This window comes from Prenolepis imparis, unplaced genomic scaffold (assembly GCF_030444845.1).
Source record: "Prenolepis imparis isolate NDT839.2.m4 unplaced genomic scaffold, iyPreImpa1.0 SCAF_5, whole genome shotgun sequence".
In the NCBI taxonomy this organism is placed as follows: Eukaryota; Metazoa; Arthropoda; class Insecta; order Hymenoptera; family Formicidae; genus Prenolepis; species Prenolepis imparis.
The window spans coordinates 11,830,753-11,858,620 of NW_028141163.1; the positions used below are offsets into that span (position 1 = coordinate 11,830,753).

The 27,868-nt window shown below is 28.3% G+C and overlaps 2 protein-coding genes across 4 annotated transcripts in view; both read left to right on the forward strand.

The window, feature by feature from the left end:
- Nucleotides 1-17: 17 nt before the first annotated feature.
- LOC145936656 (peptidyl-prolyl cis-trans isomerase NIMA-interacting 1) lies at nucleotides 18-6,300 on the forward strand. 2 transcript variants are annotated; one of them, XM_083039058.1, is made up of 4 exons: nucleotides 18-194; nucleotides 1,128-1,340; nucleotides 2,067-2,288; nucleotides 6,191-6,300. In XM_083039058.1, the coding sequence occupies exons 1-3, from the start codon at nucleotides 140-142 to the stop codon at nucleotides 2,285-2,287; spliced, it is 489 nt and encodes a 162-aa protein (XP_082895184.1). In that variant the 5' UTR covers nucleotides 18-139; the 3' UTR covers nucleotide 2,288; nucleotides 6,191-6,300. The 2 variants fall into 2 exon arrangements, with proteins under 2 accessions (XP_082895184.1, XP_082895183.1); XM_083039057.1 differs by lacking the exon at nucleotides 6,191-6,300 and having other exon boundaries at nucleotides 19-194; nucleotides 2,067-3,617.
- Nucleotides 6,301-12,791: 6,491 nt separating this feature from the next.
- The window catches only part of Gs2 (glutamine synthetase 2), a 31,869-nt gene continuing 16,792 nt past the window's right edge, over nucleotides 12,792-27,868 (forward strand). Inside the window, exon 1 of one of the 2 annotated variants that reach the window (XM_083039049.1) lies at nucleotides 12,792-12,951. The gene's annotated coding sequence lies outside the window, so the exon portion shown is untranslated. Of the gene's footprint in view, nucleotides 12,952-21,968; nucleotides 22,236-27,868 lie in introns of those variants that run through there. The other variant, XM_083039050.1, reaches the window with a different exon arrangement.

The window sequence follows — 27,868 nt, forward strand, 5'->3', positions numbered from 1 at the left end:
TAGGGAGGCTCTAGGGAGGTTGGCGGGCCTGAGAGGCTCGACTGGTGGCACGAATCTTGGCGCAATGGAGACGATCGGCGACGTTTGACGTGCGAGAGAAACTGCGAAATTATTATTGGCAAAAATAAGCGACACGACAATGGCGGACGAAGAGCTACCAGCGGGTTGGGAGAAACGTCTCAGCAGATCGACCGGTACGTAATCGTAATCTCGGGACAATTGTACCATCATTTTCTCGCCGCTCGGCGGCTCTTGTCATCGGCGAGTTTTCTCGCCGATTTCACGCGTCCCGTGTGTACATGCATATTCGTTGGTCGCGCCGGCATTTTTTCGCCGATACGATCAATCCGAACGGCTTTGCTCGAGATTCGTTCGAGTATTAGTATTTCTTCGTCGCGGAATCGTACCTTGGTATCGGCGTGAGTTTTTCGAAACGAGAAACGGCTGGACGCTGACGTCAAGAAGGAAAATCCGTTTTATCGAACTTCCCCTTTCGTCGAGCAAATATTTGTTGTAAAAAGAAAAATGAAGAATTTGCATTACGAAAATTATATATTTATCGATCTGTCAGATATTTTCGCTATGAAATATTTAGTCGGGATCTTCCGAGTTTGTCTCTCACATAAACTTTGAAAAATTCGTGCCAGTACAGTGTTATTTTTATTATTCAAACACACAGATGACTTAGTGCATGCTGTGTAAAGATAAGTTTAAATTATGTGATTGGAGTACGATTATAAAATAAGTTTAATCAGAGCTCTGAGAGTTCTTTCTATCAATACATGTAGTTTTATTTTTAATGTTTGTATATTATTGATCCTAATGCTCGCTTAGTATTTTTAGAATATTTAAGAATATTCTAAGCTTTAGAATAACTTCGAGTTTTGATTCATATGAATATAAAGTAGTGAAGAAAATACAGATTTAAGACGTCTGTTTTAAATAATTTTATTATACACACACACACACACACACACACATGAGTTTCAACGACTTCATTCTTTTCCTTATGAACTTTATGAACACTCTATATATATATAATCTATTATATATTGTATTTATTTAATTATATATATAGTAGTATAATCTTTCTCAATTTTCTAAAAAATTATATCATATGATTGCAGGTCAACATTATTATTTAAATATTTATACTAAAGAGAGTCAATGGGATAGGCCAGATAAACCTGCGGACCCATCTGGCAATGGCAAAGCAGATGGTCCAGAAGAAGTGCAATGTTCTCATCTCCTTGTGAAACATTCAGACTCTCGACGGCCTTCTTCCTGGCGAGAAGAGAATATTACTAGGTCAAAGGAAGAAGCTCTTGAACTTGTTAAATGTAAGCTTTTTGTAATCTTTCATCTCTCCGATAGGGATTGAACAAAACTGTTAAAATTGTCAATTAGTTATGAAATAACTAATTTATTTTGTGTTTATATATTTTTATAGGTATAAAAAGGGCTAATATAAACCAAACGCGGGATAAAAACGCGAGTAAAAATCTCCTAAAGAATTTTAGGCACTGTTTATTAGTTTAAAATTAATATATTATTTTTAAATATTTTTTGTTTCAAGAAAACAGTATTATATAAAATGAAATTTATTTATTAAAACTCTTATTCATGAAATATTAAACGGAAAACTTTTTATTTTTTTTTGGAAGTAGAAGAAAGTTACAATAAATAAAAATTTTTATTCTGGTTTGAAAGAGTAAGAGTTCCTCTAAATGATTAAGTAGATTTTGTTAATATAATACAGATTTTTATGCCTGTAACAAAACAGTGACTTCAATTTCAAATATGTACAATATACAAATATTGGGTATACTGTTAAAAATGTATTTTTACAGTAACGTTTAAATATTAAATATAAAAATTGAAACTCAAAACAGAAAGGAAATGATTTAAAAGTTCACAAATAATGTTTCTTTATAAAAGTTAACAGTTTTATTCAATCCCTGCCGTGATGTATTCTTTATCGCATTGTTTGCGAATAGAATTATATTTTACATGATATTTTTTTTGGCCGTGTGTATGATGTTACATGGAGAATATTTTGTCGACAGCTTATAGAGAACAAATCGCGTCCGGTAAAGCGACGTTCGCCGAGCTCGCTTCCAAGTACAGCGACTGCAGTTCGGCGAAGAGAGGCGGTGACCTTGGGCCCTTCAGTCGGGGCGCGATGCAGAAGCCTTTCGAGGAGGCGGCATTCGCGCTGAAGGTAGGCGAGCTGTCCTCGCCCGTGCACACGGATAGCGGAATTCACATCATTCAACGGACTGCATAAGGTAGCCGAGCACAAAATAAATTGCCGAAAAACCTCGTGAGAAATTTCTCTCTCTCTCTCTCTTTTATCTCTCTCTTTCTCTTTGTCTTTTATAATCTTGACGATTATAAATTATTCATACCAATGGGTGTTCTTCCAACATTATCATGCGCTGATTGTTGTGATTGTTTATCTTATTTGAATCGGAATTTGAACTCTAAAGAAAACGAAACATATTTTAGGCTTGATTTTTTAGATTTAAAAATCGTAATATTCTTATTTTTACTCTTTTTTTATTGGACAATTTTGTGCTTCGCAATAGGATAGTAGGATGAATTAATTTTAACGCTGCAGTCAAGGAAACTTTGAGGCATCATTAATATGTTTTAAGTGTGAGAGTGCATACATCACACATCACAGTGTCATTGATATATAGGAGTGTGGGATATTGACAACTTAGATCAACATTAGGAGAAATAATATTCGAATATGCTCTTTGGAAATTCCATTTATCATTATCTTATCCACAGGCTGTAGAGATTGTTTAATGTTAAATGTACCTTCCAGCTTGATGAAAGTTATATAAAACACCGGGACTACACAATTAAAATTATTGCCTAATAATTTTGTACAATTGGTACAATAATGGAAATTGCACGAAACATTAAAGAGTGTCATGGCCGATTACTTTTAGCAACAAAACTACTATAATATTGATTAATTGATCGGTCAATTGATTAATCATGTTTAAGATAAAGTTTGATTTTTTTATTGTATCTTATTTATTTTTATTTAAACATTTTACTAATGACGATTGAGTCAATTAGGTTCAACTATAAGATTACATTAAGAAAAAGCATACTTTATCAACTAAATGCTGGTAGTAAATTTTGTTTTTTGTGTAAATTTTTAAATACATTGACAGTAAATATTTTGATAGAATGTTTCCATGATGTCATTGATAAATGTTTCCATGATGATCAATTTTAAAATAAATAATATAAATTTATTATAATTATAAAATATTAATTTGTTTTTTTTTTCCTTTTTTTAAATTAATCTTCTATTCCTGTGTCTTCTATTCCTATTCGCATTTGCACTATGATACGTATTTAAACATTTCAGCAAGCATTTTTATTGCCTCGTGACAGAATCGATAGATATTTATGTATTTTCGATATTAATACAGTAATACGTAACATTGAGGAAAGAAATAGAACAAATAAAAAAAGATGTAGGATCGAGGATAACACAAGTATAGACATGTATAGAAGTAATATGGGATGAAAAACTCATTTCTTTCAACAAATCAACAAATTGTGGACACGATGGAAATAAATTTTAAAAAGTATATCGTGATGTTTTATCTATACACACATGTTTCCATGTCCTGAAAGATAGAGATTTTTGGAGATAGTTGGTTTTGGAGAAGTAAACTCATATATACACAACTGTGTTACATTCAACTCACAACACATTGTGTTACAAAACAAGATTTATGAAACAAGCACTGGGGCAATGTCAGAAAATAATTTTTAGCTATGTTACATAAAACATAAATTAATGTATTATATGTGAATTTACCAATATTTACCATTAAGATTCCACACAAGACGACTTATGCTTAAATGTACATGTAACAGAGGGATAATGTACCTATGTTTTAAATTTTACAAGATTTTAAGGGTAATTTTGAGAGATTTGCTAGTAATTTTATGCACCAATACGATAACTAGATTCATTTGACTGATTTATTTTGTCTCTTTTTTTACTTTTTTTAAATTTATAGTAATTTTAAAAAAACGGTATTTGGACAAGAAATAAATGTTTAACTGATATAATGCACATAAAATGCAAATTTTTAGAGTAGAATACAAAAAAATAAAGATTTTCGTGTACATAAAACTGTTTGAGATTATTTCTAAATAGAGGTGATCATAAAATATCAAAAGATATATATTATTTCAGTATTTAGTATAATTATATTATATAATTTTATTACAAATAATTATATAATTTCAAACAATGAAAATATATTTACGAAAAGAAAAATTTTTACTGATTTTCTTTTACTTTTATTAATAGGAAAGATAATTAAAAAAATATAAAATGTGATTGCTTGAACATGACAAAACATTATTCTTTCGAAATTAGTTAGCGAAATTTTAAAGTTGCTCTGATTCCTTTAGTGTTCATGCAGAATGTCATCAAAATGATACAAAATGTGAAAAGATTAAAGATTACTTGTAAAACCACATGCAATATTATCAGCAAATGTGCACAAGTTATTTTAATGACTTACGACGATTGGTTACTTACGGTCAAATCTTTCACGTTTACTTGTAGGAAATAAATATTACCGTTGATGTTTATGAATTAAACTATCATTTAATCGAAGCACGTACAATATTGAAGGAATTTTAAAGTTTGTAATCGGATTGGTGGATAATCACACACAAATTAATTGCTATTGTTAATTAATTAATAATTAATTTTCTGATTTTATTGTATGAAATGTAATTTAAGGATGAGGAAAAAAGGCAATCTCTCCAAAAATACTATTTAAAATACTATTTAAAGATATATATATTTCATCGATCACTATGTATTCGTCAGTTTGCTTCTACCGATGAAATACATTAAATAACATTGAAAAATATGTGTATATATGTCATATATATCCTGTATATTTAATTTTTTCAAGACCATTTGTTTTTACTCTTTAAAATTATTTAGAAAATGTCAATTATGTGTGTTTCTATTATGTAAATTCATTATACAGGATGTCTCTGAACTCATTGCCAAAACTGATATAGCAGTTTTGGCACATGAAAACAAGTCAAAAATGTTAATAATAAGTCCGAATCCGAATGGTTTCGAAGTTATAGAGTTACAGTTGCTTTCGTAAGACAATATAAATTGAAATAAATGTTATTTGATATTTTTTATTCTATTTAAATCTTTACAAAAAGTGCTCAAAAATTCCTCTGTCGACTTCGACACATTTTTGAACACGAATTAATTAATTATTTCAAGCTTTTTGAAAAAATTTTGTAGTTTCGTAAATGACATTTTTCAAAAAGCTCGAAATAATTTATTAATTCATGCTAGAAAGTGTGTCGAAGTCGACAGAGAAATTTTTGAGAATCTTTTGTAAAGATTTAAACAGAATAAAGAACATTAAATAAGATTTATTTCAATTTATATTGTCTTATGAAAGCAATTTTAATACTCTATAACTTCGAAACCGTATTCGGACATATGTTTATTAATATTTTCGACTTGTTTTTATGTGCTAAAACTGCTGTATCAGTTTTGGCACTGAGTTCAGAGACCCTGTATGATACATTTTACTGTAATAATTTTACATTGGATATATAATTTTATATTATATATTATAATATAATAATTTAAATCGATGAATTTTCATCGAAAATTATTATAATATAATTTATATTTTTAAAGTAGATTTTGTTTTGAAAAAAAACAAGAAAAAAAAAATAAAGATTTTTATACAATTATCAATTACTTTTGCTAATATAAATATGTATGTCAAACTAATGAAAATTGTTCACGATTTTAAATAGAATTCTTAAAAATCTTTATTTTTCAAAATAAATTTTATCTATTATTGTAGAGAGAGAGAAGAACGATTTTAACAATTCATTTCTCAATTTATATAAAATTTTGACCTGATTTTTAATTTATATTTGTTTGTCCCGTAATTTCGGTCGCTCCTCGTATTCCGCAATTTTGACATTCTCTGGTATTGTTTAACTTCAAAAATTAAAAAAATCTCATGGAGATTTCTCTTCCTTTATTGAGATTCAGGGAATTTTTTTAAAAATTGTGTCAATTGTTTAAAAATGAATTTTTAATTTTATTCGAAAATTTTGTACAATAACATATAGAAAATTTTTATAGGGAATTTTTTACAAGATTTCGGTAGACACCTTGATTAATGAGAGGATTGAAATGACAATAGAGTAATTGGCGGCAACAAAACAACCGACAGCGAACAGCGCAATGATGAACTGCTTGGGTGAGTAAATCCATTTTTTTTTTTCTTAACAAAAATATTGAGAGACACGAATGAATTAATTTAATCGCATTATATGATGCGATCAATGTATTAATCGCATCCAATTCATAAATAATTGTTTGCCTTTCTTTAGATTTTTGAAATTTATTAGACTTAAAAGAAGGAACGAAAAATATTAAATAATATTAAATTTTAATATAATTTTATTATAATTTAATATTAAATATTTAGATTTAAGATATCTTTTGCACATATATTTGTAACATTCTTCTTCGACATTTTACATCTTTGTTCTAAATAAGTTTGAATTATTTTTTCCGACGAGCTTTTATAAATGTAGTCTATATATTGATTACTTTATAAAATAGCTGTCATTAAGCGCAGAAGGGTTTAAATGACCACGCTATCCCGATCGGGAATGATACATTGATTACTCGAGTGAGTCTATGCATATAAATCTACGCATAATAAAATAACGTATTTATCAGGGAGACTATTTTCGCATTTTTTAAAGGAGAGAAAATGTAATATATGTTTTTTCTACTTTTATAAGATAATTATATAAAATATTATATAAGATAATTATATGAAACAAGAATATATAATATAAGATCATTAATAATTATATTTATTGTTAGTGATCATATTATTATATAACTTGGTTTATATAATACTTGTATTATATAACTATTTTGTTATTCGGTAATTTGGTGCATGCAATACAATATATATCTCTTATTGAAAAATAATGTCTCCTTAACAAAAACATTTTGAGACGCGAATGTTAATTAAATAAATTTACTAAAAAGAGTTTTGACTAACTATGCTTCGGAAATGCAATTAAAAAGATTTTATATTTCAGAACTTTAATATAAAATCTTCATTTGTGATCTTAGATAATTTGATTAATTAATTTTTTAAATTTTGTATTATTAAATTTTTAAAAATCATATAAGTTGATATAAACTAGAAATGCAATACATATTTTGCAAAATTAAAATTTATTAATATAAATTATTGTTTTTATTAAATTAAAATTGCTATCATTTTTAAAAATATTCTTTTATTTATTTAATCCTGTCAATGAATGGGTAGCCAAAGCAATTTTAAATATTAAAAATGTGTTGGAACTTTTCTCCGGCCGAAACAAAACAAAGAGCCTTTGTATTCGGAAATTTCCTAAAATAATATAGCCCCCAGCAGCTGCTATAAAGAAATTGCCAGTCAAAAACACGCAATTAGTACCAGGGTATTTATTTATTGATGGAAAGGTAAAAAATTATTTTTTATTTTTCCAGCACAGAAGGATTAAAAAAAATATATAAAGAGATTTTTTTCAATTAATGGACATTAACTTTACACAGAATTTTCTCTAGAATTTACCCTGAAAATCATGGGAATCGTGGGAAAATATGGCATGGAAAGAATTTTATGAGAATTTTTCTGATTAATATTTATCACAATAAAAAATAATATCTATCACAATAAAATATAAAATGTTTGATTAATTTTACTATATAGTTTAGTAAAATTAATCAAACATATTTTATATTTTATTGTGATGGATACTATTATTTTTTATTGTGATAAATATTTATCAGAGAAATTCTCATTATATTCTTTCCATACTATATTGTTCCACGATTACCATGATTTTCAGGGTAAAATCTAAGGAAAAATTTTCTCTGTGTAGCTTATATTACATTACATTTGTAATGTGTCGCACGAATGATCGATTTTATCTTGGAATTGCCAAACTAATGTACTCCCTTAAAAGGGTCGACGATTTATACACTATCATTAGATGGAATTGCAAACGCGACGTATTACCGTGCATTACGCCAATCGTGTCCCCAGGTCGCTGAAGAGTAGTGCGTGTTGATATGCCCGATTATATAATAATTTGGAGCAAGTTTTGCGCGGTGTTCCCAGCTGAGGGGCCCCTGAATGGCGGATTTCCTCCGACTATAGGGCGATCTGGTTAATGCGATGCCACGTACAACGCGCCCATTAACAGTTAATTCAATATATGCGTGACCTTAAAGGAGGCTCATGTATCAAAATATAGGGAGACGAATCAAATTATGCGTGAGACGATTGATCGTAATTATCTCTAAATAGCGATCGATCGTAATTATCCCTAAATAGCGACACCGTTTTAGCGAACAATATAGCTTCAACAATTATTTCTTCATATATTTTTCTCTCTTTCTTCCAATACACTTTTACGTTCTAAGGATCCTACACTGAGAGAATTTTCTTTTAAAATTTATCCTGAAAATCATGGTAATCGTGGGACAATATGGTATAGAAAGAATTTTATGAGAATTTCGCTGATTAATATATTTATCACAATAAAAATAATATCTATCACAATAAAATATAAAACATGTTTGATTAATTATACTAAACTGCATAGTAAAATTAATCAAACATATTTTATATTTTATTGTAATAGATATTATTATTTTTATTGTGATAAATATTAATCAAAGAAATTCTTATAAAATTCTTTCTATATACCATGTTGTCCCACGATTACCATGATTTTCAGGGTAAATTCTAAGAGAAAATTCTCTCTGTGTAGTTTATAAAATAATATTGATTGAAATATTTATCTATTTAACTTTTTCCTTTCGTTTTTTCGTACGAGTACAAATGTACATATGTAGAGTATTATTCGAAAAGAGGCTTCAAGCTGCTTCTCGAGCTGCAGCTGAGGCTAAATGAATATTGATGATGATACTCATCTGTATGTGTGTGTGAGACTATCCGATATACACTTCCTTTAGTTATGTAACATTGACTCATCTCTTGAAAATTACGAACAATTGTAACGCACGATATAGATCTGAATGAGATACGTTCGTGTTGAAGATAGGTGTCATTTGGATAGAATTCAACAAATGTTGTACACAAATTTGATCGGTGATTTAGTGCACGGTGTAACTTTTTTTTTTTAAGTAGCACCATTCGAATGGACAAGAGCGCAGTTTTACCTCGTATATTACTCACGTGCGTGCATCTCCGCATTAGAATGCATGTCTCTGTACGACCCTGACGAGAGATCATTAGTGATCAAGAGCGGTTGCGCAAACTTCAATTTTTCGACCCTGCAACTAACTACTAAAGTCAATTGGTCACGACAACCTGTACAAACTCATAGCACGCGATGGTAAAAATTATCTCATAGATGATTCCAATAAATCTCTTCCTATCTCTTCTTCTTCTCTTTTTTTTCTATTTCTGTTCTTCTATTATTTTATTTTTATTATATTTCTTATTCATAGCGATGGGATTAAATATCTTACAAATAGGTTTGATTTTTTCATCATCGTTTCGAACTCTTTATAATTACTTTAAAAAAAAATTTTAAGGTACTCGAACTTGGATGAGATAAGTTTGAACTCTCTACAATAGAGACCTCGAAAAACGAGAATGCTTCTAAATACATTCAAATTTGGATCGAGTATATACATATTGAATTTTATTTCATCTCTGCATCTCATATCTATTTTTATACAGAATGTCTTGAATTTTATTTCTTCAGCTAAAGATAGTTTTAGTGAAACTGAAGATAATTTTTCTTCAGTAAATTTGATTGATGTTTTTTTTATGTGACAAATGATCACTTGGTTTTTGTTATCACTTTTCTGTTGAAAAACTCAATTACATAATGAAGCGCAGTTGCGAACAATAAAACAACGGGCTTTTCCTCTTACATTCTTACGTTTTTTTTTTCAATGTGAAATTTTTACATTGAAAAAAAAAAAACGTAAGAATGTGTAAGAGGAAAACCCCGTTTTTTTATTGTTCGCAGGCTATAACATCGATATGCAAGGCTAGTTCTCCTTGAAGAATACAGAATTACATTTTGCGGTAATGCGATTGAGGTTTTATTATGCGGCTTAATATCTTACGATGATGCGCGTGAAATATTTCATCGACTCGACGAGATTAATGTGCTCTTACAAAATTATTAATAATATACAAACTGCGAATATAAATTTCTGTATTCCGTGTTTTATATAACACTAGCGCATTTTTCTTATTCTCTAAAAATATCTCGGTAAAAGATTATCGAAAGAACTTTCGGCGAGAGACAAACGTAAGACAGATTCAAGTTATAAATCACAATCGGTGTGTAAAATTGTACAAAATTTCACGAAGTAAAATCTTATTATTTTGTAGTAAATCGAATGCACAAGGCTAGAATAGTTGTCTGCGCATTATAAATGAGAACAGCTTATCATACATTTTTAGCAAATGCAGCAAAATCAAAGGTCACACGAATACATGTGTAACATCATGATTTTTATTAAATATTCTTGTATATTTATGTGGGGAAAGAGATAAGACTATAAGACTTTTCGCGCCTGTGTGAATATGCATATACGAATCATTGTAAATGCGTGATACGATGATGTTAATCAATATTACCGTGATAGAATTAGCACATAAAAACATCTCTCGCATAAGAAAATAAAATACAATTTTATTCGGAAGATATGTTATTTTCATTAGTCATTATTGACGATTTGTTTTTATCTTGCACATAAGATCTTTTTCATTACAATGTAAAATTGTGTTCATCTATTTAATTATTATCCATATTTAATAGAATTTTTTTTCATTTAAATTTATTTTTATTTTTGTGAAAAATTAACTCATAATATATTATTATAAAATACATCATATCTATGCTATACTTATACTTGCGCAATATTTGAAAAGGTTTTTTTTCCTGCAAAATCATATTCCGAATTAAGAAACAAAAATCTTACGCAAGAGTCGTTTAATTAATTATAGATAAATAAAATTACATAAAGTATATAAAATATCTTATTTAATCTTTCATTGTCTGCATCTTCATTTTTTTTCAAACTATTATATATATAACTTATAATTAATTTTATATTTTGTTAAATATACTGAACACAAAATCATTATTACCTTTCTAATACGTGTCGTGAAAAGATAATAACGACTAACTGAGCACATTGCATTTTTTATATAAGTCTTTATTATAAAATCAATCGTTTATCATCTTATCAGCAGCTCTATAAGAGAACATTAATAACACATTAAAATTTCTTATTAGTTTTCTTTTGTAACATTTCCATTTTTCACAGAATGATAAGGCGACAGGCATTAATTTATAATGTAATATACGTTTAATTATTCATGTTATCATTACACGATACATTTAGAAAGATAATAAGTTTATTAGTTGATTAGTTTTACAAAAAAGAAGATATAAAATTTATCATGATTTTTATGATTAAAAAAAATGAAAGTCGGATATTGTGAAAAATTAAAAAGATTTTATGTGCAATATATAATTCTATATGATTATAATAATTGAATAACTTTTGTCTAAAACATTTTTCAAAAATGAGATAAAAAGTAGAAAAATAGTTTAAAAAAAGAGAGAGTATCACATATCACAAACAATATTATCGATTAAATTTACAAAAGTTTAATTTCGAAAAATAAATTTGTTATATATATGGGCAAATTTGCTATATAATATTTTTAAATTTCAGTTTTTATATAATTTTAATTTTAGAATTAGTATGCAAAAATAATAAGAGACTGCATATATTTAAAAAAAATATGAGTCTCGAAAAATTTTAATTTTTATAAAATGTTTTATATAAATATAAAATTTTTGTCTCACACATACACACACACACACACACACAAAATATATTTGAATACGGTGAATAGTTTAATATTTAATACAAAAAAATACAATTTTGCCCAAACTTTGAAGAGGTGTTTTATTTTTCTAAATACTTAATTAATATTTATAAAAAAATGTATTTTATATTTTATAGATACTCCACAAATCTATATTGATTTGAACAAAAAATATATGTACGTATGTATCATATCTACATATATTTTCTTATTAATTTCATAATGTTTAGAGAAAGAGAGAAGGGGGAAGAAAGAGAGAAAGAAAATCACATATACATATGTTCTTATTTATATAGAATTTTTGAACTATTACTTTATAAATTTTCGAAATCACAGATCTCTGAATCCAAAATTTAAATTCACAAAATCTCGATATCAAGAACTTTTATTACAACAGAGAGGTTTATAACTAATTATATAGACTCTCAGTTTATAGAGAAGTTAGGTCTTACGAATTTGATACCATAAATCTTCAAGGTACCATAAATTTTTCTTTACGAAGAGAGAGAGAAAGACTCTTTGAACTCATCGACATTAATATCCAATAAGTTCTGACATGCAGAGATCTCTATCTCTGATTCCGCGAAGACATATATATCGTTTCGCGAGGCTCTCGATTCATGCTCCCGATCCCGAGATCCCGCGTGTCTAATTTGCATGATTCGCGAGAAGAATTTCCGACATATAACGATTTACGATGGACGTACGATCATGCCGGATAATCATGCCCATCATATATACGGAGAGGTGGAAGCCAACGAGCGGGGTGGGCGACGCTTGCGCTGAAACGCTCCCCTACATAAGTATCGCGGAGCTAAACCGCCACAGTAGTATTGCAGATCGCGTTATCAGGCAATAGCTAACTTGTAGCTGAGCAACGTCCTAGGATATACTTTAGCGAGACGTTCGTGTAGCTCTCGTCTGAGTGGACCAACTGAAGGTGAGTCCTTTGGCGCCACCTCCGAGACATTTTTTTTTTTTTCAGGAAAATTGACAGACTGACAATTAGACGAATTAGAGAGTATTAATTTAATAATTTTTCTTATTTGAAGAAAAATTTGATAGATGCACAAGGTTATGAAACTGAAATGTAATTGCAAAAGTAAAATTGCGACAAAGCCATGAGTTGATTGTAAAAAGTTTAAAAAAAGAATAGTTATTAATAGTTCTGAAGAGATTATAATTTTTGATTGTGAATTAAAAAAGAAGTTTTAAATGAAATTGTTTATTTTATTTTATTAAAATTGTTGTTAATCCAACATGTCTTTGTCGTTTTCTCTTCTTTACAAATCTATTCCATTGAACAAATATCTTATATAACTATTATTGAATTTTTAATCACTGTTTACTTTGTTTGTTATTTTTGTTACTATTATTTTGATTGTGTGTGTGTATATGTGAGAAACTCTTTAGCATACAATGATCGATTTAGCAATTATAATTCGTTGAAAGATAAAATTCTAATGAAATGTGCGATTGACAAAAAATGCAAAATTTTTGCTATCTTCTCAACACGTTTCTAACTTCTACAATATGCCACACTTCTATTGCATTTGACAAAAAGTTTCATCTCTATTGTATATTGCGTGCTCTCTCTCCATTTTTATTATACTTTTAATAAATAAAATAATTAATCATTAACTCTTGATAAATTAACTAATGATAAATTTTCATAAAGGAATTATGTTAATAGGCTAAAAGACATTGAAATGTTTCGGAAAGATAAAATTGATAGTTATTATAAACTCATTAAAAATGGCGATTATTAATTGCGCAATATTTTATCGTAGCGTGGCATAATTATAAGGGATAATTATTAGGACATATTTCACAAGTAATAATGCAAAAGTCTCGCGCAATTACTGTATATAAGACATGACATTCATCTCCGCACGTGCGCCTTATAAGAGCGCTTTATAAGAATATGTGTTTTAAATTGCAGATTTTCTTGCTATTTTTTCAGATCTAATTCTTGCTCGTATAAAATGAGTTATTAAGTGAATCAGTGACACACACTTTAATTAACTTTTTCATTTAAGTTTCAAAGGTAATATACATTGTATATTGTATGTGGAATAATATTTATATAATATATAAAAATAAATAAATGATAAATAATATATAATTTATATGTAATATTTAAGGATAAAAATAAGGAAAAAATTAAATATAAAAAATATATATATATTTAATATATAATACATAAAATACTGGTACACAGAAAAAAAATTAGCTACTATAGCTAAATTTTAGCTGTCCCTATATTACACATGAAATTTTAGTTATCATGCCTAAATTTTAGCTATGATAGCTAATATTTTTTAGCTATAGAATTCTCCGTTAAACTATAGCTAAAAATATTAGTTACTATAGCTAAAATTTAAGCATGATGACTAAATTTCAAGTTGCAATATAGGAACAGTTAAAATTTAGCTATGGTAGCTAATTTTTTTTTCGTGTATGACACATATTGTATATATAAAATGTATTGGAGATATAATTCGAAATATTTCTCTTTCTCAATTTATTGCGCGATATATAATTGTTAGATTTAAAAAAAATATTATTTAAATTTGTAAAAAAAAATATATATGAACTTACCGATGAAGTAATTGGCAAAAGATTAGCTTAATAAGAATGTAGGTATTTGCGCGATAAAAATGCATTCGTTATCATAGGTATTGCGCACATTTACGGCGAGGTGCATTACTGTAAGACGGATAAGAGCTTTCGCAATTCACGTGGTCAAAATGAAGGTGTTCCAAGAACGGCTGCATTTAATTATGCCGATATCTTTGTTTACATCTCCTCTATATCGACACACTGATTTATTGCCGCAATTGTAATTATCTGCAGCACTATTGCATAAATGCGCTATGAAACTATAACGAGTGTAAATAAGTGCCCATTAAATCTGAAAATTACACGTGATCCCAGAAGAAGTCTTTTTTCCTCAATATATTAAAATATTCTCGCAAATAATGCCGATTCGCGTAAATTTCTCTATACTTTGTTCTGCTTTTTATTATTATTTTATTTACTTATATTTATTGAAAAAAATTTTCACATCTTATGTCAGGATATAAAAATCAATATAGTTTTCTCCGGAAAACTATATTCATGATCTTTTTATTACAGAATTTTATTGAAGATGCCAGTGCGCGCGTTATGTCACAACATGTTGTTGATAATAGTATACATAATAGTCGGTTTTATTCTCTTTTTTTTTACATACGTTTTCCTCGTTGAAAATTGGTCATGGTTATATAAGAATAAATTATTTCCACAAACCGCTGTTTCTGCTAACGTAACATTTTAACCGTTCTTGAACGATTTAAATGCAATAATATTTCTTTATTCAATTTCAAATTAATCGTCGTTTACGAAATATTTTATAAAAACTTTATTTTTATTTTCCTTCTCTGTCTCTCGTTATATATTTTTAAATTTATTAAATTCTAACAATATGCACATATTTTTTCATATATTTTATATATTATATATTATTATATTATATATTATACATCATATATTATATATTACAGTATATATTATATATTATTATATATACATATATTATCTACATACATGTGTTGATAACTGAACATTATGAGCACACACACACACACACACACACACATCTCTACAAAAATAGGACAAAGTGGAATTAAATTAAGAGAACACGCAATATTTTTATACTGGCCAATTATATATTTCTAAAAATGTATTTTTCGCGAAATTATACTCTATTAGATACCAATACTATCTCGATATAAGCTGTCTAGTTATTTTATACGCGCTCACACAAAGACGAACCTTTGTAATATAAGCCGTAAGTAAATGAACCGCTCTCGACACTGACCTACATCGCGGGAATAGAAAAATGTCGAATCTCGTGAAAACTTTATGCACAAGATACACACACTGCTGTTGAAATTAATCCATGGATGTTCGCCCTTTGCCGAGTGTCATCGCGTCTTTTTTTTTTTATACGTTAGCCCGGAGATAATTAATAATTACAATGATCCTCCTCTTTGCAACAGATATATCGATTTGGTAGATATACGAAACTGGCTTGAAGAGTCTTCTCGAAAACCTCTTTTTTTTTTTTTTTTTTATAGAAGTCTCATTATTATACATAAGCAGTCGTCTTTTGTGCAAGATAAAACAATACGAGTGTCGAATTGCAATTTGTGCGGCCAATTTTTTATGCAATACAGGAAAAATACTATTAACATATGAATGCGTATATACACATACACACATGATGCACAATGTCTGTTTTTTTCTGTTTAATATTATACAATCCTTTCACGCGTGTTTACTCCGTTTTATCGTGACAGCTTCGGCTGTGCTTGTTACATTCTATTATAATTGATTGGTTTCGATCTATCTGGCCTTATAGTGGAAAATATGTTATTAGCGATGCAACTGTTTTCCCGAACGATATAAAAAATATTCTCTTTGTCCATTGTGGAAAATACTGCATTACAAAGTGATATAATAAGTATATATAGTTTACTTCCGTAAATAAATGAGTCGGTTTCGACTTTTATATATCAGACTGCAAGTTGTAAACATATTCTGTTGAAACGCAATTGCGTATCGTTTCAACAACATTTGAATTAATCTTCTAGTGACGAATGTTAAATTTGTGCAATTTAAACAATTGAAACTATAGCAATTAAGCATAATTGGACTGTTATATGTATTTATTATTGAAATTTATACTGATCGCACAATTAGAGTTGTTGAATAAATATAGCAAATATAATAATAGTAATTAATTAATGTAATTTATTAATCTTATAATAAATATATTATAATTTTTATCTTACGTAAAAATGATCTACGCTTTACGAATCATATAATTTTTATCTTACGTAAAAATCTTATTACATCGAATGATTGATCTCTTCGTACAAAAAACGATCATTTATACATATGTATTATTTTTTACATTTTTTTTTAATTGAAGAAATAAAATTATGGAAAATTTCTATCATTTTTATGTAAGATAAAAATTATATGATATGTAAAGCATAGATTACATCAAAATCGCGTAATTATAATGAGATATATTGTCGATTCTTTGTAATTAAATTTAAACAATAATTATATATATTTATTAAATTATAATATATATATTTATTATAATATTAATAAATTACATTAATTACTATTATTATATGTGCTTTATTTATTCAACAACTCTAATTGTGCGATCAGTATAAATTTCAATAATAAATACAACAGTCCAATTATGCTCAATTGCTACAGTTTCAATTATTTAAATTGCACAAATTTAACATTCATAAAAATATTAATTGTATTAATTGAAATATTTATTAATTGCGAAAAGAGAAAATTATACAGGTTATAAAGATTTTAGGTGGAAAGAGAAAAAAGATTACATAACATTTTGAATTCGTAAGAGAAAGAGAAAGGGGGGAGAGGGACTGAACTTGCTGGAGGGTTGAAAAAAGTTGAGAGAGGAGAATACTGAACTCGGTTTCGATCCATTTCAAGCAGGTAACACACTGAACTGTACTCAAATGTGGGTCAAGGTAACTAGCTCGAGGGTCGCGTCATAATATTGCACGAAACATTGGCATAGATTCATCGATAAAAGACTATTCTCGGATAAGCTGCAGTATTTTTTTTTTTTTTTTTTTTACGACATTCTTGAAAAAAAAGGTATACAATTTGCTTTTTTTTTCCCCCGGTGGCCTTGAGGCCAATTAAATTCAAAAAGGTCGAAAGATAGGGGACGAAAGATTATCAGATTCGAACGTCAGCGAATAACATTATAGAAGTTTGATGGGACACAATTTTTTTTAAGATAGAAGAATCCTAAAAATCAAAATTCGGACGAAACTGAGGAATTTCGAACTTACGAAGAATTTAGATTTCGAGTGTCCACAGAAAGGGTCACGAGGAAATTAGAACTTAAATAAGAATCTAAAGAAATCGAGCATCAGGACTTTTGCAAGTGCAAAAATCTAACAAGAACAAATCTAAATATAAAAATCATCGATCAAAGGATTAAGGGACAGACATTAAAGGAGTCTTACTTTCTCCACCCCCAAAAAATTCTGTCCTAACTCCAAACTCATTTCTGATTAAATTAAAATTAGATTTGTTGAGGGGTCCCGGAAATAACATTCCCATTTTTGTTATACAGAGTTATTGAAGATGTGGCTCGAAACGAGATCGAAACGTTTACTGTTAAGCTACTAAATAGTGTCTAAAATTATTTAGGAGTTTTTTATTGGTGTTTAGCTCTTATTAGGCCTTTCTATTTAATTAATTCGATTCACGTGAGAGTCTCATGAAGCGATGTGTGTAGAGCACGAAGATATTAACTTAATACCAAAAACCATCTTCCACTTCGAGTGACCTCGAGTTTTTCCGATACCTGCGAATTCGTTGTAGCGAGACACATTTTTATACCTGCGAAGGTCGACGAATGAGAGAAACTCTTTAGTCCTTTGCTCACGTACACGTGACACACTGAACTCGTGAGGCTCACTGTAGGTCAGCGCACGTAGGTCTCGCACGATCGCATGCATTTGTTTTCGCCTGTCACCATGGTGATATAATGTTTTGTAACGTCAGTTACAATCGATTGTGACCGACGATCTCAGTCCTTACGTCTACATCAGGTGTCACGTGTCGTGCACCTAATAATCGAGATTGATACTTCCGAAATGTTCGAACAAATGGGAAAAAATGGGGGAAAAAAATTGCCATTTATCATTGGCACTCTGTTTTATTAGCTTTGTGTTCAGATTGGTCTGAGTGCGAAATTAATGATCCGGGTGACATTTGCGGATCAACGAATTAAATGTATAGCCTGCGCGGAGATCTGTCAAACAATAACGTATTCTAAATTTTGCGAAACTTTACAAATCTTTATAGAACCCATAAATCCAAATCTCTAAATTCACGAGAAATAATATACAGGATGTCTGCTACCTTGAAAAAATTCCGGCAATTCTCATGGAATTTTATTGAGACTCGGAGAATTTTTTCAAAAATTTTATCTTTGATAATTTTGCTCTTATTTAACACTTAAGAAACGTATGTCTAACATATCTTTGCAATATTTAAAATTTTATGTGATTTTTTTTATCGACGATCTCTTTTTGGTATCAAGATCTTATGTAAGTTTCAAAGAAAATTGTTCAATATTTTTTAATAATATAATAAATTAGAGTTCGCCTTAAGACATTTATAATAAAATTCTTTTTTGTTTTATATTTTTATTATATATTTTTGCATATATCTTTAGCGTTTATTATAGTGATCGATATATATTGCACTTTGTTCAAAAATTAATTTTACGATTAATAAATCAATATTAAATCCTAGAAAAATTGCATTCCTGGTAACTTATTTCTTTGCAATCGCTAGATGAATAGAAAAGATTAGAAAACGCATGCATAATATATATAATAAATAATACATAATATATAATAAAGAAACTTATTTTAAAAAACTGCAAATCTACAAATTTTCACATTTTATCTGGAATTTTGAACGAAAATACCTGGAAGGAATTTTTTTTCAAGATTTGAGTAGACATCCTGTAATATACTAGGATTCCATGGCGTAATAAATTTGTAAATCCACGGATCAGTAGATCGAAGATTCGATATATGGGACAAAGAATTTACAAGAGTCTCGCTTTGATCAAACTCTGATTAAAATTTAATCGAATTAATCGAACGATTAATCTACTATAGATAATACGTCTATAGTTAAGTATTTTGTTAATATTATTTTTTATATACAGATAAAACTATCAATTTTTTGTTGATTTTTACAATTATATATAAAATCTGTAGAAAAGAAGATTAGATTATTATAGGAATATATGAATTATGCAATTAATAGAGAAATATTTCTACAAATTTTCTACAGATTTTATATATAATTGCCGATAAATTAATCAAAGCTTGTTTTTGAAATAGTTTTAAGATTGAAGTCAAGATCTTAAGGCAACAAAATCATATTTGTGACTTTAAAAAGTTGTGATTTTCTTCAAAAATCTATCTGAATCTATATAGAACAAATTTTATAAAATACTCAAATTCTATAATACCTATCGCACAAATATTTCTTTTAATTAAAAAAATTCATGTTCTACATAAATCACACAAAGTTCTATCTAGTATTACAAAATTTATAAAACGAAGATTCTATCTTCTCAAGAGCAAACATCGTACAGAGATGATTTAGAAATTTATGACATGATAAGATTTTGTAATTAAGAATGGTGACTTGACACAAGAATTTGTTTCGTTATCACTGAAATCCGCGATATTAATTTCTGGTATCAAAAATCATCGAGAAAAACAAAGGCTTCCTGATAATAAAAAGCGATTATTTCTGAAAGAACTGTTTTCCACTCTCCTCAAACGACAAATCATCGCACATGTTTGTCCAATTATTAGACTCGTGGCTGTGAAAGAGCAAACAATTTATGGACGTTTAGCCAAGGATTAGTACATGTTAACTTGTTGAGTTAGCGAATGCAACGGAAACAGTGCTTTACGAGCGTTAATTTATCACTAACTGACACATTTTCCGCATGTGGAATTGATGTTGCACGTTGCGCGCGTGCATGCGTGCCTTTATTTAATCTTTAAAAATATATAATACATATATATATATTACGATTTTTTTTCTAATAATCTAAATAGAAGAAAAGAAACATAGAGAGTAAGATAGAAGAGATAATTAATAAAAAAATATATTTATAAACAATTAAAACTTGGTAAAATGCCGAGAGAGAGAGAGAGAGATGTGTTATTAGAAAATAATTTAATATAACTTAAATACAAATTAATGTTGGATATTTATAAAAATTTATCACATCAATTTTTTTAAAGGAAAGAGAGATGACTACTTCTTTAAAAATGTTTTATCTAAATACATTTATTTTTATTAAAACGCAACAAACAGAATTATATTTTATCGTGGATGATGCACGATCTTACAAAATTTCTTATTTGTTTTATATATTTTATTATTAACTTGAATTCGATATAGCAAACCTTTAAATTATTTTCTGTTATAGTTTTGTTATTATATTTAGTCAATTATTATCTGTATCATATTTTTTTATATTCTTATATATATGTTAACACATATATTCGGAACAATTATATTTTTTACGCTTGTATTTTTTAATTTTTCTTTAACAATTATTCTTTAATAATTATTGTGATATTATTTATATGTACATTAATTTTTAGCAACATTATAATTACAAATTTAATTTTTCTATTACTTATACATTGTTAAAAAAAAAAATTATTAGTATCACTAAAAATGTAAATTAAAAAATATATCAAAATTAATGGTAAAATAATTTTTCAGCATGCATTTGTCAATTTATTATTATATTGTACGAGGTAAATAAACTTCGTATAAAAATAATTTAATAAACATCATTTATATATAATAAATAGATAGAAAAAAATATTAACATAACATTAATATAAACATATGAATATTAATATCACGATAATTATTGTTAAAGAAAAAACTAAAATTTTTATAAATAATATTAATATGAATATTAATATCATATGAATATAAAATAATTATTGTTAAAGAAAGACCTATCAAATTTTTATAAATAAAATCACAAGCGTAAAATCTCTAAAAGAGACAATTGTTCTGAACTTAGCTGAAACAAATTGAGGCAAAAAACAAGGCAAGGCATCTTTCTTCCTTGTTTTCTTATCGCTTAACTATATAAATCTTTGTTCGCGCGCGCGCGAGAGACGGAGTATAGATATCGCGCCGAATAAAAGTAACTAAAAGAGATAGACAGAGCTCGGCGATGCACTTACGTGGTGCACACCGCGAACACGTGCTCGCTCGGAATTAAGCGCGAGGTGGGGACGTATAAAAAGGAGGGTAAGCCACAGCCTCGTTCTTCCTCCATAGTCTAGTAGTATGACGCATCTCTTCGCCGTCGTGCTCGCGTAGATTCCCGCAGCTGTCACTCACCACGCGACACTATTTTCGTGGACCACGTACCTATACGATTTATACGTCGTCGTCATTGTATATATCGTTGTGCATACCGTATCTGCACTGCCAAAACTGCATCTGACAGTATCCTCGCATCTTCTGCTCGGTGCTAAGTGTCCACCCTCGCGGATGAATCGCGTTCGCCAGCAGTAAGGAGAAAGGTCTCAGCACAAGGTATTTTTTTCTTCTTCATCCTTTATCGAAGAACCCCTTAGATACCGTATATCGTCCTGTCCTGTCGAAGAGAAGTGGGTTGAAGAAAAGAAACGTGTGGAAAAAAATATTGCATGTCTTTTCTTTGAAGAATTATTTCTCTCTTCCGCTTGCATCATCAATAACCGACCACACACTGTATATTCTGTAATATAATATATAGCGGAAGGAATTCATTGAAGTAGATTGTGATCTTTGGTATTATTATCTTTATACAAAGAGCAGCGACAGTCTTAAAATAGAACAGAAATTGACTTATGGTTGTTAATTTTTTTTTAAAGCGTAAAGGAGGCTAAAGAAAGATCTTAATAAAGGATGAATATTACATTGTTCAACAAAAATGACTTTTTTTAACACCAGAATGAGACTAGTTTCTTATAGTTTTTTAAAAGCTAAATTCAAATTGGTGTTCATAGTGTTCGCATTCGTGTTCAGCGTTCAAAAAAACTATAAGAAACGACTAGTCTCGTTCTGATGTTTTTTTTTTTTTTTTCTTTTGTTGAACTGTTGAACTTTTTTCTATTGTAATCTTATTGTCGATGATTGCACTTTGTCCGCGAGCAATTATTTGAACAGTAGTAATTTGATAGTGAGTGAGCCACTTGACCTTGGAACTTTAGGAAACTGGGCTGCAAAACAATGTTGAAATTTGATTGTACTTATGAAATGTATATCGCGAAAGCATTTTATCTGTGGAAAATTACAACATGAGATCTAAACAAGTCTGCATATTCTCTAATTCAGACACACATTAAGATTCTAAAATCAAAAAATTTAGAAAAAATGTTATTAAAAAATATAGGAGCAGAGATTTGTTTATTAATATAAAAATTATAGTATTAATAATTGTAGTATGATATTATTAATATTATTATTATATTAATATTAATAATAATATTATATTTATATTATAATATTATTATATTTATAATATTATTATATTATTAATGTAATATTAATTATTAATAAAAAATGAAGAATGTAAAAAAATACAGAAAATTTTATAAATCGACAAAATTCAAATATATTAATACAATAAACTCAAAGTGCAAAAAATCGAACATACAAACTTCGAACAAAATAAAATCTGAAAAATTGTAAAATTCTAAAAATTTTCTATAAATTTAATTGAAATTTAAAAAAACATACAATTATAGAAGGATGTAAGAAGAACGCACATAAGATTAATAGCATGTTTATAATTCCGAAAGTTGAAAAGATTGTATAGTTTGAAAACATTTCACGTTAAAAATAAATAATGCAATCCAAGTATCTGCATAGAATTCTAAGAAATTCTAAGAAATCAAATCGGGATATACGTTTATATAAATTCAGCAGTTTTACATTTATCAAAAGAAATCACGTGTTTATCAATAAAAATCACGCTTAGCAATATGACTGCTATTTCTATCATTAGCAGTAGATTGGACTTATAAAAACAATTATCAGTATTATGCTACGATTGCATTTCGTAATCCTATTATAAAAACTGCGTCTTATAAAATGTTTACGATATTCCATTCGCTATATTTTATCTATGAAAATACAAAAATATTGGGAAAATTACAGAATTAATTAATAGAATTTTTAATTTATCTATCAATTTCACTTTTTAAAGTATAAAATTATAATACACACATTAAAATCAAAAATATTAAAAGGAGAGAATATGATATTATGATATAATAAAAATATTGCAAGAAAGGCAAAAACGACAAGAAAAGTGTCAACAGGGATAAATTATTATGCTTGTGTGAAAATGATATAAGTGTTAAATTAAGAGAATAGTCTATTTTCCTCTATTTATTGCGACAGAATGTTTTTTTTTTAAGCCTATCGACATATGCTATTCTCGTAGATCACGTGTTACTTGGCAAGGATGCGCGTGTTGTAGGTTGTGCATAGCTTAATCAGCAAAAGATACACGCGCGTATTTTTTTCTACAAATAATTGATAGTATTGTGTCTCGAGAGATGTAAAAAGAATTATGTATCATTTATCGATCGATCATCTTTGATCTGTACGTGCTTTCGGATAACAGATACATATTAAAATGTAAAATTATTATCATTATTATTAATAATTTATGAAAATTTAGATAAAAATTATTGTATGTTTGTTTTCCTCATTTATTTTCAAATCGTACGTAAATTTTCAATCGTGACTTTTTTAAAAATCCATTACGATATACGATATAGTCCGCTTTATCTTTTGAAATTGTAATATCACTGCAAGATAAATTATATGCATATACTTATTAATTAATATTTTAAGAATATATTTGTTTCATTGCATAAAGATACATATTTAAAAAAGACGCTTATATTTATTGTCTTTTATCTTTAAATATTTTGAAAAAAAAAAAAAAAAAAAAAACATCAGATTTAGTTAAATTAATTTATTTTTTTCAATTTTTAACTTTTTTTAAAAGAAGAAAATGGTTTTTTAATAGAGAAGAGAGGGAGGGAGAGTGAGTGAGGAAATAGATTTTTGCAGAACGTCCTTGATGACGGTCGCCGGAAATAATTGGCACGTGATATTACGATTGTTCGTTTGACTTTGCAAGTGACAAATAGTACATTCCGGAAACTTGGCACAGATCGTTGCACTCGTGAAATTTTTATTCTCAAGACCTAACAAAACAAACATTCTCGAAACAGAATGTTGTTCATTCAGAATGAAATTTTTCCACGAAATAAATTAAACGGTCTTTTACTTAATACACTTAATTTTATTATCGGCAATTTATATATATAGATGAGAAAATAATTTCACACACACACACACACACACACACACACATAATTTTCAGTTAGAAATTTCCTATGATTCATGTACCAATCTGTCGAAAAAAAATTAAGAGATAAGATAGATATTAAATTCGGAGAGAGTTTCAATAAAATAAGTGTCTATATTTTTTAAATTCTTACGATCTCAATTATTTTGACTAGTTATTGTTATTGCAATAAAGTGGGCATTTGTATATCATTCCTCATCGGCATACTTCTTTCCAACCAATAGGTACATAAAAAAAGATATAGGAATACTTTAAGCTTCAGTCACAAAACAAATATTTTAAAATCATGAATCGATTAAAGCGCGCACCAACATCAATACGTCTTTGTAAACAATTTGTAAGGGAAATTTTTTAACGTTTTTTTAATGTAAGGCAATATATCTGAGAAATATTAGTTTTATATTACATTAAGATAATATAATTGAAAATTATCGCGTGGAAAAGCATAGAACGTTATAGACCTTGTGCATCTAAAAATCCTTAAATGCGCACGAACTTGTCCTTCTTTCAAGAGCTGATTGATACCCTTGATTGATTTCATGGCTTCTTTTCAATTTGGTTCACCGGCCATGAGACTCAGCGTGAGGCTCCTCATTCGAAAACTTATGAAATCTGCCGGACAATTAGAGAATTCGAAATTCCAATAATCTATGAAAGAGAGAAAACGCACAAAAACGCTTTAAATTTAATAATATAGCGTGCTTAAAAATTGTTTTTAAATTTATAATTATTTAAAATAATTAAAAATGAAAAAAATTCATTTCCAGACTCACTTGATCTCTCTAATCGCGAAATAAACTTTCGAAAATTTCAGAATATAAAGCCATACGTCAAACAAGAGTATATTTCTTCAAGTGTATACAAGTGACTGTATCTTTTATTATAAAAGAAGTTCCTTCGTTCCAGTTATTATTTGTCGAACGATCGAAATGTCGATTATATAATCAGATTATAACTAAAACGCTATCCTCATTTCTTCACTAATCTAACTATCATCTCGCTTTAGTCAGATTACAACTGATTTTATTATTGCGATAAATATGAGAGATCCGCGCATTTATACATATACCTACCACATTTTTGCAGAAATACTAATATACGTGTAGCTAGAAGAGATAGAAGTGACATCTCAGATGACAAGAGATTGTGTTTTACGACAGCCTGTACATGAGGCATCGATCTCTTTCACTGTCGTGTCAACATGGCGAAGCGCAAAGTTCGTAAATGCGCGATATATTTGATTTCCGCGAACAGATATGTATATATATATATATATATATATATATTCGAATGAGGTTAAACCCTTAAATGAAGGATCTATACAAGGACCATTGACTGATGTGGCGTGTGTGTAGGTCAGTGGAACACTTAAGCCATGTTTTCGTTACTCTTTATCGCGCGACCTCGTAATTTCTAATATAAGTAACGCGATGGAAGTAAAAAATGCGCAAAATGCGATGTTGTTTACTTATTTAAAAAAAAAAAAGAAATAGAACAACGCACACTTCTATTTTTCGCGGTTTTTTGTCGCACTTTGGCGTGCAGCATAAAGCAACACATGCAAGAATAGACTCAAGTGAGATAATTGAGACCTTTGTGTAAATGAAGCAGTGCTAACAGTTACCACAATGGTTAAGTTTTAACAGATATTATAGTCTTTAATGATTTTTCGAAGGCTCTGTGAAATCATAATCATCATCGCTTCCTAATGATTACACGATAATTATATCCGGTCATTAAAAATTTATTATGTTCTATTTACATCTACGCAATTCATATCTCAATCTTTAAATAGTAAGTTGACGTAAAAATTATTTTATTTGCTTTAAAAAAAAAACTGCTTATATTTGCATAATTTATATATTTTTGAAGGCATAAGTTAAACAAAAAATTGCTGTACTTAAATTTTATATATATATTTGCTTAGTATCTTATTAGTATTAGTTTCGATAAACATAATTGTAAAACATTTAATTTCGTTTTACGTTACTTTGTATTACAGTTTTTATAACTGAAGTATGTTTCTGAACTTCATCATTTTCATCTTCACTTTTATCAAAATACGATTATAAGATTAATTTTTAACTTGAAAGATATACGAGCTATATACGAAATATAATTGGAATTACAATTCAATGTAATTTTTCCTAAAATTATATCTAACATAAGAATTGTCCATTAGAGATAAATAATTCTTATGTGGATTATTTTTTCAAGAACACAATAGATTGAAAAGTGAGATTCTCTCTATCGTCGATAAATGAGGCTTATCTGCAATTAAATGAATATTTTTATCGATATATCATATCCCACTTGTAAAAATTATCCTAATTTTTTTATATGGGATACAAATACTCACGAATATATTTAATTAATTAGTTCAGTATCTTATCACTATTATTACTCTATATTTACACGAACACACTCGTTTCGAGAGACCTTTTCTTTCTAGATTACAAAAATTTATGGATATATTTTCTTCATTTTAATCCGTGAAAATGTTAAATAAAAGGAGGGATCTAGTATAAATATAAAAGGAGGAAATTTCTTATGGAAGGAGAAGAATTTCCGAGAAATTATTTATATTTAAATTTAATATTTTTTAAATTAATTTAATATATTTTTTAAAGATGTTTGTTTTTTACTAACATTGCATTTTATTAATATAAAATGTAAATGCAGCAGGGAAATCGGTTAAATGCAACAAAGATTGCAGAAAAAACAATGTGAATTAATATTCGATTGGCATAATGATAGCAAACATACGTAATGCGGGGATAAGAAGATCGATCGCTGT